At 36.4% G+C, this 14,014-nt stretch overlaps 1 protein-coding gene across 3 annotated transcripts in view; it reads left to right on the top strand.

The window, feature by feature from the left end:
* Nucleotides 1-14,014, top strand: part of COPS2 (COP9 signalosome subunit 2) — a 34,343-nt gene that overhangs the window by 2,578 nt on the left and 17,751 nt on the right. For 2 of the 3 annotated variants that reach the window (XM_053593299.1, XM_053593300.1), the window contains exons 2-3: nucleotides 10,389-10,502; nucleotides 11,252-11,329. In XM_053593299.1, coding sequence (XP_053449274.1) covers nucleotides 10,389-10,502; nucleotides 11,252-11,329 — 192 coding nt within the window. Of the gene's footprint in view, nucleotides 1-9,448; nucleotides 9,468-10,388; nucleotides 10,503-11,251; nucleotides 11,330-14,014 lie in introns of those variants that run through there. The other variant, XM_053593301.1, reaches the window with a different exon arrangement.

Genomic DNA, 14,014 nt, shown 5'->3' with positions numbered 1-14,014 from the left:
AACTGAGGTAAGATAATATTCTCATTGTGGCTAAGATTTCCATTTCCTTAGTGATGTTGAGCTTTTTTTTCATGTAAGTGTTGGTCATTTGTATGTCATCTTTTGAGAAGTAGTGCTTGTGTTTTGTTTTGTTTTGTTTTGTTTGTTTGTTTGTTTTGTAGAGACAGAGTCTCACTTTATGGCCCTCGGTAGAGTGCCGTGGCCTCACACAGCTCATAGCAACCTCCAACTCCTGAGCTTAAGCGATTCTCCTGCCTCAGCCTCCCGAGTAGCTGGGACTACAGGCGCCTGCCACAACGCCCGGCTATTTTTTGGTTGCAGTTTGGCTGGGGCCGGGTTTGAACCCGTCACCCTCGGTATATAGGGCCTGCGCCTTACTGACTAAGCCACAGGCGCCGCCCAGTGCTTGTGTTTTTAGTTTCTGTTTTTAAATGTTTTTGCTCATCTGTTTCCTAAGGAATGCTCTATTAAATACACAACTTATTAGCACTGTAATTAACTTGAAGATCATCATTGAGAATCTTATTGTCTTATGAAGTACTTGATTAATTTTTGCAAGATTTTTATTTACATATATAATGTTTTAACTTGCCTGTGTTTCCTTAGCTTTTAGGGCCTATATTACGTGAACATATGTATATGTATTATATACATATAATAAAGTTGAATATAGTGGGGGGCATTTTAATCTCTTTTTTTAAAAAGTAAGATTTTGCACTACTACATAATGAAATGAAATGTTGGGGTGTTTGGGTTGTTTTTTTTTTCCCCCAGCATTCTGTTAAATAGCTCTTCCTCCTCCTCATTTCTCTCTTATGTAAATACCATTCTTAATTCCCTATCAGATGTCAAATAGTGAAAGCTTTTCTGTTCCATCTATTAACAGTTAATATTTTTGGCCAGTTTATTTAATAATTTGGTTTTTGCTTCCTTAGTCAATTTCCATAAGTCATTATATGTTTAAAAAAAAGAAAAACTACAGGGACAGGTTGCCATTTCATCCTTTACATGTTGATGTCTGAAATTTTTCTTATTACTTGATAGTTATTTTGCCTCATTCTTTTTTCTGTTTCTTAGGACTTAAAGAATCTATAGAATTGATTTGCTGTCTTAGGGAAATTTCTTTTATTGAAAAAATGTATTGTTGGCTTGGCGCCTGTAGCTCAGTGGTTAAGGGCGCCAGCTACATACACCAGAGCTGGCGGGTTTGAATGTAGCCCGGGCCTGCCAAACAACAATGACAACTACAACAGCAACAACAAAAAACAGCCGGGCATTCTGGCAGGCGCTTATAGTCCCAGCTACTTGGGAGTCCAAGACAAGAGAGTTAAGCCCAAGAGTTGGAGGTTGCTGTGAGCTGTGACACTACAGCACTCTACCCAGGGCAACATTGTGAGACTCTGTCTCAAAAAAAAAAAGAAAAAATGTATTGTTGGAAAATTGGTCATTACCTCATTTTAGTTGAATGTTATAACCAGAGCCTTGAGTATTTCTGACCACAACCATACTCAGGATATCTTTATAGATTATTCACTGATAAATTTTAATACTATGTCACTTTTTGTTCTTGCCTAATCAAGTGGAAATAAATAGAATACCACCCACAAAATTTAAAACTTTTCTAAATCAATACTGGTTTTATCCAAAAAAAAAAAAAAAAAAATTATTTATGCCCAAGAAAGATCTAAAAGACAAGATAGCAAATTTGTTTTTCTTTTTTTTAAAAAGAGTAATTAAATGTACTTTACCTCATATTTCTAAGATCTAGAAGTAGAAGCAAGCATTTTATAACCCTGGTAATCTATGTATCAATGAAAGGAGAGGTAGGAGGTTGTACTAGTAAATGACTTTTCTTCACCTATTGTTGATCTTATAGATTTATAGATGATATGCTGACCTAATAACACTAAATAATAGCTTAGTGCCATTCTTTGTTAAGTTAAAGCCATTGATAAGTTAACTATATTACAATTCCAGTCTAATCATTCTAGCATGAAATTACTTAATACTTCTAGTAATCTTTTTAGAAATGGTTTAAGACAAACTGACTTCATTCCAAAAATTATTCTTTAATAAGTCCTGTCATAAGCAGAGTATTATATATTTGAATACAGTTATTTAAGTGTGTTACAAGGAAGACGTTGTCCAAAAAAATAGAATAACTCCACTTGGTTAAATGTATTACCAAACTTTGAACCCCTTTGTATTTCCCTAGTCAAGCTTATAGTTGGGATTAGTGAGTGAATTGTTTACTAGTATTGTTTTTCTTGTCCTAATGTATGGCAGTTTCATTTCCCTAAATTTTTGCTTCTTTTTTGTCTACCTTTTTTGTAGGGCAAAGAGGTGAGTCGTAGCTACAGGATCTCTTTGTTACCATTTTAATAAGATGAACAGAAAGATGATGAAGGATCAGTTGCCAGTGCTGTCCACACAATCAACAAATGTCCACTATAAATGTTAAGTTTAAAAAAAAAAAGACAGTGTAATCCACATTATCCTGTTTTTGGCAGGTGGGAAAAAATATAGAAAAATATCTAGAAATGAATTATCAGTGATTTTAATTTTTTTTAAAGTTTAATTCTTACAAACTTTGCATAGTAAACCCATTGATGGAGATTGTGGGGTGGGAGCAGGTTGCAGTATGTGGATGTTGAACAGAAATGTTCCTTTGATCTTGGGAGGCCAAATAGTGATTTTGTCATTGCTTAAAATTTTTCCTCTTGCAAAATTGTCTTCAGAACCTGAAGTATGTTTAACATAGTTTTTTTAAAACAGGCGATACGTGCACATGGTTCAAAACTAGAAAATAAGAAAATACATAAAGTTTCCTTTTCCTTTTTTTTCTTTTTCTTTTTTTTTTTTAGGCAGTCTCACTATGTTGTCCTCGGTAGAGTGCTGTGGCATCACAGTTCACAGCAACATCAAACTTTTGGGCTTAAGCAATTCTCTTGCCTCAGTCTCCCAAGTAGCTGGGACTACAGGTGCCCGCCACAACACCTGGCTATTTTCTTTTTTTTTTTTTTTTTTAAATTGAGCAGAGTCTCACTTTGTAACCTTCTGTAGAGTGCTATAGCATTACAGCTCACAGCAACCTCAAACTCTTGGGCTTAAGCTATTCTGTAGCCTCAGCCTCTCCAGTAGCTGGGACTACAGGCACTGCCACAATGCCCCACTATTTTTTGGTTGCAATTGTTGTTTAGCAGGCCGAGCTGGGCTTGAACCCACCAGCCTTGGCATACATGACTGGCGCCCTACTCACTGAGCTGTGGGCACCAAGCCACCCAGCTGTTGTCTTGTTATAGTTGTCATTGTCATTTGGCAGGCCTGGGCAGGGTTTGAACCCACCAGCCCCGGTGTATTTGGCCGCACCCTAGCCACTGAGCTACAGGTGCCGAGCCACTCCTTTTCCATTCTTGTTCTCCTTCTGCCCAGTTCCTATTCCTCCCAGTAAATAAACAAATATACATTCTTATCCCCTCTCCCCCTACTTTTTAACAAGGGTATAGCATATTATAAAATTGTTCTACTTTTTTAATTTATCTTAGAGATTCTGTGTAAGTTTGCAAAGAGCTTACCCATTTTTTTTAAACAGCTGTATTGATTCCACGGATGGATTTATTTAATCAATTCTCAATGGAAGAGAATTTTGTCTGCTTTCAATCTGTTGGTATTAAAAGCAAAAAATTTGGCTGTAGCCAGGTTTTGTCCTTTTCGTAGTTGAAAATTATGTCAACAGTCAGGTTTGAGCAAACTGGGTGATGCTGTTTTGGATTAGAAAACACCTGACGACAGGGAGGTTGGTTTTCTTGAGAATTTTAGAAGCATTATTATACTTCATGTCAGCATCACTGAAATAATTTTACTTCCCCCTAAAACTACTACTTCAAAGACAAATATTGATCCAGAATGTAAGTTCTAGTGACTTTTTCTTTATATATATTTTTGTATTGTAGAAACAGAGTCTCACTTTATTGCCCTTCGTAGAGTACCATGGTGTCACACAGCTCACAGCAACCTCCAGCTCCTGGGCTTAGATGATTCTCTTGCCTCAGCCTCCCGAGTAGCTGGGACTACAGGTGCCCGCCACAAGGCTCAGCTATTTTTTTGTTGCAGTTTGGTCAGGGCCCCGGTTTGAACCCGCCACCCTCCGTATAGGGGGCCAGCACCCTACCCACTGAGCCACAGGCGCTGCCCATTCTGGTGACTTTTTTAAAAGGCCTGTTGCTTTACCTCATAAGATAAACCTTTGTAATGATATACCTTTGTAATGACTTTTTTAAAAGGCCTGTTGCTTTACCTCATAGATATACCTTTGAAATTAGAGAGATTCAAACAAGGGTAGCTAAAATAATGGGAGACAGTTCTTTCATGCTAGGAATAAAATAAAGTTTTATGAATTTAACAAATTAATAAATTTAATGTTTAATAAATATAAATAAATTTAATACTTTTCACTGATAAGTTAAATCTATAAATTACAAATATCCAACAAAGCAAATTTTTATCACTTGTTCATTATATATCCTATAAAATGAATACATGGACCTCAGTGGTAATTAGAAACTTCCTACAGTATTTAGCTCCCAAATTTGACAGAAGAAGTAAAGCATTGGAAGTGAGTGACTTATCAAAATTTACAGGACAAATTAATGGAAAGTCAGAACTAGAGCTCAAGTTGGATGACTGTTATAATGACTTGGAAAATTTAATTTGAAGACTGAAAGTTTAGGACAAATTAAAAAAAACTCTAATTTACACCATAGATAATAAATTAGTGAGTGAAATTTTTAAAAATGGGTAACTTTATAAGTAGCTAAACCACAAGTGACTACCTAGGATTGGGATATCTTTTTAAGTGTAATGGAACACCTCCTAGTGTGCCCAGCATCTGGTACAGCTGTCTAGACATGATCCAGGCTCAGAAAGCATTGTTAATGGTGAGTTTTTCTAAAAGTACATTTCCTGTTGACAGCAGACATAGGATTTAAGTAGATATAGGATTTAAGTAGATGAACTATAGAACGGACCTTGTTCAGCAGTGGCTAAGTTCCACCATACAGTCAAAATCCCGCTCTTGTGTGTTGTGTTATTTTGGTACATACGCCCGCTTTTTATTTCAATGAAACATCTATTGAGCCTGGCAAGGTGGCTCACTCCTTTAATCCCAACACTCTGGGAGGCTGAGATGGCAGATTGCTTGAGCTCAGGAGTTTGAGACCAGCCTGAGCAAGAGTAAGACTCCATTTCTGAAATTAGCCAGACCTTGTGGTGGGCGCTCGTAGTCCCAGCTACTTGGGAGGCTGAGACCAGAGAATCACTTGAGCCCAGGAGTTTGAGGTTGCTGTGAGCTGTGATGCAACAGCACTCTACCAAGGGCAACATAGTGAAACTCTGTCTCAAAAAATAAAAATCTGTTGAGCATTTTGTGATATCCCAGGCTCTGGGAATACAGATAAATAAGAAAATTCCTGCTTTTGAGTAGTTTACAGTGGGACAGCTGAGGGGGGATATGGAAGCAGCATGCATACAAAGCTCTGTGTTAGAGAGATGCATGTCATATAGAAACGTAATTGAGGAGAAAATTTTAATTTACTAAGAAAAGTTAAAGAATCACAAAGGTAAGCCTTGTCAAATAGATTTCCCAGGAGTATTAGGGTTGAGGAGCATCACTGGAGAAAAGCAAAAAGGTTGTTGGGGGGAGGGAAGGTGTTTAGAATTCCTACCAAAAAAGAACAATTTATACCAAAGCAAAGATTGGAATTGTGTGGAACATTTGGGGAAAGAATGAATTTGGGTTGAGTGGATGGACCACAGATTGCTTTGGTCTTTGATAGATGTCTTTGAGGAGATAGCTGTCAGACATGAGTTATATAGGTAGGTTGGGTTGGAATTTTTACTGAATTGTAGGGTTTTTTTTAATTCTTTTTTATAATATTCAAAATATGTGCTTATTTTTCACATATTGCTTAAACTCTATGAAAATTTCAGTTTCTCTTGTATTATGGCATTTTATTTTACCTTTTACAAATTATCTCTTACTCATTTGAACATTTCTTTTTTTTTTTTTTTTTTGTGGCCGGGGCTGGGTTTGAACCCGCCACCTCCGGCATATGGGACCAGCGCCCTACTCCTTGAGCCACAGGCGCCACCCCTCTTACTCATTTGATATAACTGGATTCAGTGTAGCAACATTTATTCAAAGCATCTTCTGTTTTCTCTATACTGATTAATGGCACCATTCATTAACAAGTCTTTGATAGTCATTATGGGTAACTTTATTTTCCTTTGCCTTGTGTGTCCATGTGGTGGGTTTCTTGTATTTTACATTCTTTTTTTTTTGCAGTTTTTGGCTGGGGCTGTGTTTGAACCCGCTATCTCTGGCATATGGGGCCAGCGCCCTACTCCTTTGAGCCACAGGCACCGCCCCATATTTTACATTCTTAACAGTGTTTAACGTCTTCGATATTTATTCCATCTTTTTTTTTTTTTTTTTTGGCCGGGGCTGGGTTTGAACCTGCCACCTCCGGCATATGGGACCGGCGCCCTACTCCTTGAGCCACAGGCGCCACCCATATTCCATCTTTTTTTTTTTAAATCCCCCTTCTACTACTTAAGATGAGGCCATCATCATCTCTTGACCTGTGCACATATTCAGAGTATTTCGTTGCTACCTTCCTGCACATATTCAGAGTATTTTGTTGCTACCTTCGTAATTGCTGGCAACTCCTTTTCATACTTTGATACCTGAAAGAATCTATTCTTCCTCTAATTCACAAGTAGTTGATTACTAGTTTTTGAGATACCGGTTGTACCTAGCATGTGTGTCTTTTATTGCTTTTATAGTGTTAAGTTATTTTGTTTGCATATCTGTCTCAAAATAAACTGGGAATACCTTGAGGGGAAGGATTGTTAATTTGCATTTGTGTGAGCTTGAGTATCTATAATATATGCATTCATACAATAGATTTGTTCTGTTAATGACTTCAAAATACACTTTGAAAAATCATTGCATGTAATAACTGAAGAATAGTTTGTTGTACACAGCTTGTGATGATTTAATTGACTGAGCTGCAAGTAATGTCATGTTGGCTGGTTCAAGCCATATGAGCATCATAACAAGAGTGATCCTGTTCATAAATCAGTAGAAAATCGGTTGTGTCAATTCCCATGTATTTTGTATCAGTAACATTTAAGAGTTTAATTATGCAAAAAATACACATTCCACTTTTTAATCAATAAAACATGGAAAACCAAAAGAATATATTCTCAAAATATTGAGGGTAGGCCCAAATCTTATCTCAATCATTATGATTTTTTGGAGTTATAACTTCTAAAGTTTAGAAATCTCAATCTGAAATCTGTCAGATCCCAAAAGGTATAGGTAGGCACTTTTATACTATAATAGGTATTCAGTGATTGAAATAAGAGGGCACTGTGTGAGACATGGCAAGGATTGGAAAGGGTCTTGTTTTTAACAGTGTTTTAAGTGAATGGTTAAGTAATTTCTAGATAAATGACATTAACTTCCATACCTGTTGTATTTTGTTTCCCTTTTCTGGGAACTTCCATAACTTCAATCCTACTACTATCATGTGTACCTCTCATCTTCTACTTTATTCTTCTTAAAACCTGACCTACTTGTTTTTTTCTCATCTGTTATGGGCCAAGAAACCATTTATGTGAGAGTCCAAATTCTTATTTTGTGATAAATATAAGTCAGAGATATTTTTCATTTTATTTCCAGGTTCAAGGGTGCATTCTGGAGGTTTGAGTTGCCATTGTTCTATCTTACTGAACAGTTTTTTAAAAAATTCTATGTTAAATCTTAGATCAAAATTTTGGGGAATCTTTGTTAATAATAAAACAATTAGAGATGAACTGATTTCCAAATGTATATAGAAAGTTTTATAGCTGTGATTCACACTCAGTATTACCTGAGGAGATGACACTTAAGCCAAGATCAAAAATGATAGGCAGTAGTTAACCAGATGAAGAAGACAAGTGGAAAGAGAAGGGAATAGTATGTAAAGTTGGGAAACTTGTCGAGGGTCAGGCCAGCATGGCTGCAGCAAAGTCTTTGAAGGAGAGTTTGATACGAGATAAGGCTGGATACGTAATCAACACTCAGATTTGATGACTTTGGTGACTTTGAATTTGATTTTAACAGCAATGAGAAGCCATTTGTGAAAGGAGGAATGAAATAATTTACATTTTGTGAACATTATTCTGCCTTCTTACCATAAGAACATTGGGACTTGAAGGTTAAAAAGAATGGGAAGGCTGTTACATATTGTGGAGAGATGAAAGCAGCTTGGTAGGGTACGGTGGTGTGAGGGAATGGGGGAAGTGTTGAGATATATTTTGAAGGTGGAATCAATAAGGATTTTTTTATGTTCCAGCCAAGGCATTTTCCATTGTTTATGTTGTTATTCCAAGTGCTATTCTCTTTACTTTCTCCTGTTTTGGCTAGTGGGCAAACTCTCGATTATCTTTCAGAACTCAGCCTTAAAGTCATCATCACAGCATCATTCTGTGTGTAACTGGCTTGTTCATTCTTTATAAATTACTTTCTTTAGATCCATTTTATTGTAGCCAATATAGATTGTGAGGGTTAAGAAATAAATGAATCACTAAGAAACTCTTTACTACCCGTAGTTGGATCTTGTTCCTAAAAGAAGTGCTCCAAGTGATTTTCTTATGTTAAACATAACTGAATTCCAGGTCTTAAATCTGTTAAGACTACGCCAACTTCATGTCTTCACTCAAGGAAGTAATTATCCACCAAAGGGCACATATTACAAAGACACTACTTCAATTATTAAAAAACTCAGGTGAGGAATGGTGGCGCACACCTGTAATCCTAGCACTCTGGGAGGGTAAAGCGGGAGGATTGCTTGAGACCAGGCTCCCACTGAGCAAGAGGAGACCCTGTCTCTACTAAAAAAATATAGGTGTTGTGGTGCGTGCCTTGTATTTCCAGCTACTTGGGAGGCTGAGGCAGGAGGATCATTTGAGCACAGGACTTTAAGGCTAGGCTGACAGAGTGAGACCCTATTTGAAAAAAAAAGAAAAAAATTCATCATGTGTTGATATATTTTTGAGTTTTCTAAACACTATGCTCAGCATACCTTGATGCTTATGAGACTAAAATTTTCCATAAACATCTCATAAAAGATATTTATTGACTGTGTTTGGATTTAGAATTAACTCTGTGTGTTTTTTTGTGTTTATTTCCAGGTACTATTTTTAATTTGACATAAACTTACCCTTTAAGTGAGAAAGAAAGAATCTCTATCTTGTAGCTTCCAAAAATAATAATTTCGTTATACCAAACTATGTATGTTTTTTAATCCTCATTGTTAGATTGAATATCTTAGAACTATTTAAAACTTGTTTACAGGCCGTGTAATCCTAGCACTCTGGGAAGCTGACTGGCTGATCGCTTGAGCTCCGGAGTTTGAGCAAGAGTGAGACCCCATCTCTACTAAAAATAGAAAAACTAGCTGGGATTGAGGTGGGCACTGGTAGTCCCACCTACTTGGGAGGCTGAGGCCAAGAGGATTCCTTGAGCCCAAGAGTTTGAGGTCGCTGTGAGCTATGACACCATGGCACTCTACCAAGGGCGACAAAGTGAGACTGTCTCAAAAAAAACAACAACTTGTTTACACTCCTCCACAAAACAGTTTAATTCCAGTTTTTCCTCTGCCTTATTTTTTTTCCCTAAGAACCGAATTCATGTGATGGAAAATCTCATAAAACTCTATAAATCCATTTTGTTTTATTTATTTAGATTTGTTATAAAGCTAGTTATTAACAAATTGCTCTTGTGGTGTAGAATGCATATAAGACAGATATCTTATTAACATATTCTGACATATGTAGATTACCATCCTAGCTGGTTAGACCATGTTAGAACTATGAAATTTAGCTCAGGGAGTAGAAAAATTAGAATCAGAGATTAATTATTAGAACACATGTATGTTAGATTTTTTTCAGGTTCTTTGACCAGTGAGAGCTTTACCACTGCAAAATTGGGGTCATTAAGTAATATTAGCTCTTTTGCATCTTTTTTTGGTGTCGATTCTATGGAAATTATGGTTTTGATCTAAAAGAAAAAAATTATTCTACCATACACTTACTTTTGGCTGCTTCCTTCTTCCCATCCCAATTCCTCTCACACCATTTTAAATAATGGTTAAAAAAAATGTTAAAAAAAGAAAAAAAAATTTTAAATAAAAAATAATAGTTAAATATTAATGGTATTTTACTTATGTATTCAAACTTGTTTTGTATAAATGTATGGTTTTTCCATCTTAATAGCATTCACATTTTAAAGTGCAATGTATGGGTTTCTCTTTTACTAATATTTCTTTCTTTCCAACACACAGGAATACTCTGAAGATAGTAACTCTGAGCCAAATGTGGATTTGGAAAATCAGTACTATAATTCCAAAGCATTAAAAGAAGATGACCCAAAAGCAGCATTAAGCAGTTTCCAAAAGGTTTATATTTTTTTCCAGTTGATTCTGTTTCTTTAAGTTTGTTTTTAATGATACATTAGGTCAAATAAGTCCCAAGTGATTTCATTTCAGAAATGTATTTTGAATACTTAGTGATAATCCCATCCTGTAAGGTAAGTTTACGTTATGCAGCGTAAGTAAATATTTCAAAAGAGTTATCCTGTTATTTTTTCTAATCAAGCTATCTATGGAGGAGGGGAACCAATGTGATGGTTAGTAGGTATTATCTCTACAGTCTGGTTCCTCCTTTGGGGGTATAACTAGCACAGATGTGGTTTTACTAATATAAATAGCTTGATTTCTTGATATATTGATATACTTTTGGATTATTTTTACCAAAGATTATTTAGGAGAAAAAAGTACTCCTAGGTATTGTGTACTTGAGAAGCAGTTCTTAATCTTTGGACAAAGTAACTTCAAAATAAGCTCACTTAACCTTAAGTGAGCATAATCTTAAGACTTGTCTGGTTTTTTAAAGCCTTTGAAAAATGACACTGAGACAGTGAAATCGGTGGGGCAGTGTTCTTATGCATGTGATACAAAATTAATCCAAACTGAAACATTAGATGTCATTAGAAAATAATGTATTTTTTTTTTTGGCCAGGGCTGGGTTTGAACCCGCCACCTCCGGCATATGGGACCAGCGTCCTACCCCTTTGAGCCACAGGCGCCGCCCCGAAAAATAATGTATTAATAGTAATGTAAACTAAAAGTTTCTTCCCTCTTTTTAGGTTTTGGAACTTGAAGGTGAAAAAGGAGAATGGGGATTTAAAGCACTGAAACAAATGATTAAGATTAACTTCAAGTTGGTAAGATTTGTTTTGAGGAGAATTAAACTGATAGAGATTCTGTACGTAAAAATTACCTCATCGCTTCAAAGTACCGTTATATCTACTTCTCTCAAACAATTCTGTAGTTTTTTTATATTTAGTTTGCTTTGCAGTTAGGACTATAATAATGCTACTCAACAAAAAAATTCTGCATAGGATACAAAAGTTTTCTGTTTTAAGAAAACTTGTTCTTTTTGATACATGGAGACTATTTGGCTACATTATTAATAGAGTGACTTTTCCACAAACTATTAGTATTAGAATTTATTTTGGAGTGCATTACAAAGAATTCCTCGTCCTTTGACTAGAGAAAAAAATTCTTAGAATTAGCTAACCTCCTCTATTTCTCCCCACATACACAATCCATTGGCAAATCCAAGTGACTTTATATATCTTTGAAATATCCAGTATATGACTGCTACTTACCATTTCTACCTCTGGTCCAAGCCAGCATCATCTCTCATCTGCATTATTACAATAGCCTATTAACTGCCTCCTTACTTTTATCCTTGTCCTGCTACAGTCTCTTCTCCACAGGTAGCAGAGTGATCCTTTTAAAATGTAAGTCAGTTTGGCTTATCACCTGTAGCTCAAGCAGCTAAAGCGCCAGCCACATACACCAGAACTGGAGGTTTCGAATCCAGCCTGGGCCTGCCAAACAACAATGACAGCTACAACCAAAAATGGCCAGGCATTGTGGCAGGTGCCTCTAGTCCCAGCTACTTGGGAGGTTGAGGCAAGTGAATCACTTGAGCCCAGGAGTTGGAGGTTGCTGTGAGCTGTGATGCTACGGCACTCTACCCAGGGCAACAGCTTGAGGCTTTGTCTCAAAAAAAAAAAAAAAGGTAAGATTATATCATTCCTTTACTCCATATCGTCTAATGATCCTGCAGCTCCCTCAATAAAATCCAAACTCCTTAAAATGGCCTGCAAGGTCCTATGTAAGCTCACCTTCAACTGCCTTTCTGATCTTTTTTCGTTTGTTTGAGACAGGGTCTCACTTTGTCACCCTCAGTAGAATGCCATGGAGTCATAGCTCTCAGCAACCTCAAACTCCTGGGCTCACGTGATCCTCTTGCCTCAGCCTCTGTAGTTGACACTATAGGCTTCCACCACAATGCCCAGCTATTTTTTAGAGACAGAGTCTCTCTCTTGCTCAGGCTGGTCTTGAACTCCTGAGTTGAAGCAGTCCACCTGCCTCAGCCTCCTAGAGTGCTGGGATTATAGGTGTAAGCCATCACAGCTGGCAACCTTTCTGATCTTGTTTGGGATGACTAGTCATCCCAAGCGTTCTCCTGTGAAAGATCTTCCACTTGCTGTTTGCTGTGCCTCAAATGCTGTTCTCTCAGATTAGCCATATGACTTTTTTCCTCATTTAATTCAAATCAATTGAAATGTCCCCTCATTTTCTTGTTAACATTCAGAGTAGGACCCATGTTGAATGTAGTGGTTTTAGGTAGTAAGAAGTTGGACGGTTTCATTATCAACTTCCCTATGTATTGACTAGTTTAGCTAATCTTACCTCAATCTTTACTTTCTGAAAAAAATGAGCTTTAAAGTTACAGCATAAGGAAATGAATTCAAAATTGTAACTTTTTTTTTATAGTCATTTCTCAGATTTCCCTTTTGCTACAAGATATGTACTGTAACTTGAGTTTTAGCAGCTCATTGATAGGATGTTACCTGCTTACCCCACATGAAACTTGCATATTTGGAGAAAAAAGTAGTTTCGGACACACATACACATATAGCTAATATTTCTTTTTATTTTTGCACCATCCACTTCTGCCTTTTTTTTTTTTTTTTTTTGTAATCTAGTTCTTGCTTAAGTTATTTCAGGAATTCCCATGTTTTTTGTTTGCTTGTTTGTTTTTTGTCCTTCATGCTATATCCCAGGACAAAATATATGGACATAAAAGCAGGAAGTTAACAGTAGCATTAGTGTAATTCCTCACCTTGATAAACACACATGTTCAGTTAGTCAAGGAAGAAAGCATTTATATCTGCCAATACTTCATGTCTTTGAGTAAAAGAAAAGAGTCAAACTCAGTAAACAAAAACTGGGGGTGGGAGGATTAACAGCAGTTGGAGATTGTGGGAACTGTGAGTACAGGTTTAAGGTTAGACTCATAAATTGACTTAGATGATACACTAGGAGATGGTAAACCTCTCCCAAAATACTTGTGCTAGAAATTTCACAGTACTCTTTAATTTTTTAGATCGTTCATGTTTATTAGAATAACCCACAATAGTACAAATAGTAATGCAAGGAATAGCAACTATACCCACTATTAAGTAGAGCCTTCAGTGAGAGGACTTTTCTTGATACGGCTTGAGATCTTTCACTTCACGTTTTTATGTATAGCCAGCCACTAACAGGAAGTAAAGAAACATGTAACTCTTTGGAGAGCTTCCTAAAGAAAAAGTAAAACTTCAAGGGAGAATATAGCTAATATCTGCAAAGCTGGTATGCAAGGCATTTGAAAAGTTGTATTTTATTTGCATGTTTTGGTTTATGAACATTTTGGTAGTTTTTACAATTTAAATATATGTGTTGTGCACTAGTGAATGATATCTGAAATCTGGAAAATTTAGAAATTACGCTAGTTTCATAGGTTAACTTCATAAATTTGGTTCGTATATCTGAATAATCTAGTCATTTTA

The sequence above is a fragment of the Nycticebus coucang genome, chromosome 6, assembly GCF_027406575.1.
Source record: "Nycticebus coucang isolate mNycCou1 chromosome 6, mNycCou1.pri, whole genome shotgun sequence".
NCBI lineage: Eukaryota > Metazoa > Chordata > Mammalia > Primates > Lorisidae > Nycticebus > Nycticebus coucang.
Note: the sequence above shows the minus strand (reverse complement) of the source record. Positions and strands in the feature narration are given on the sequence as shown.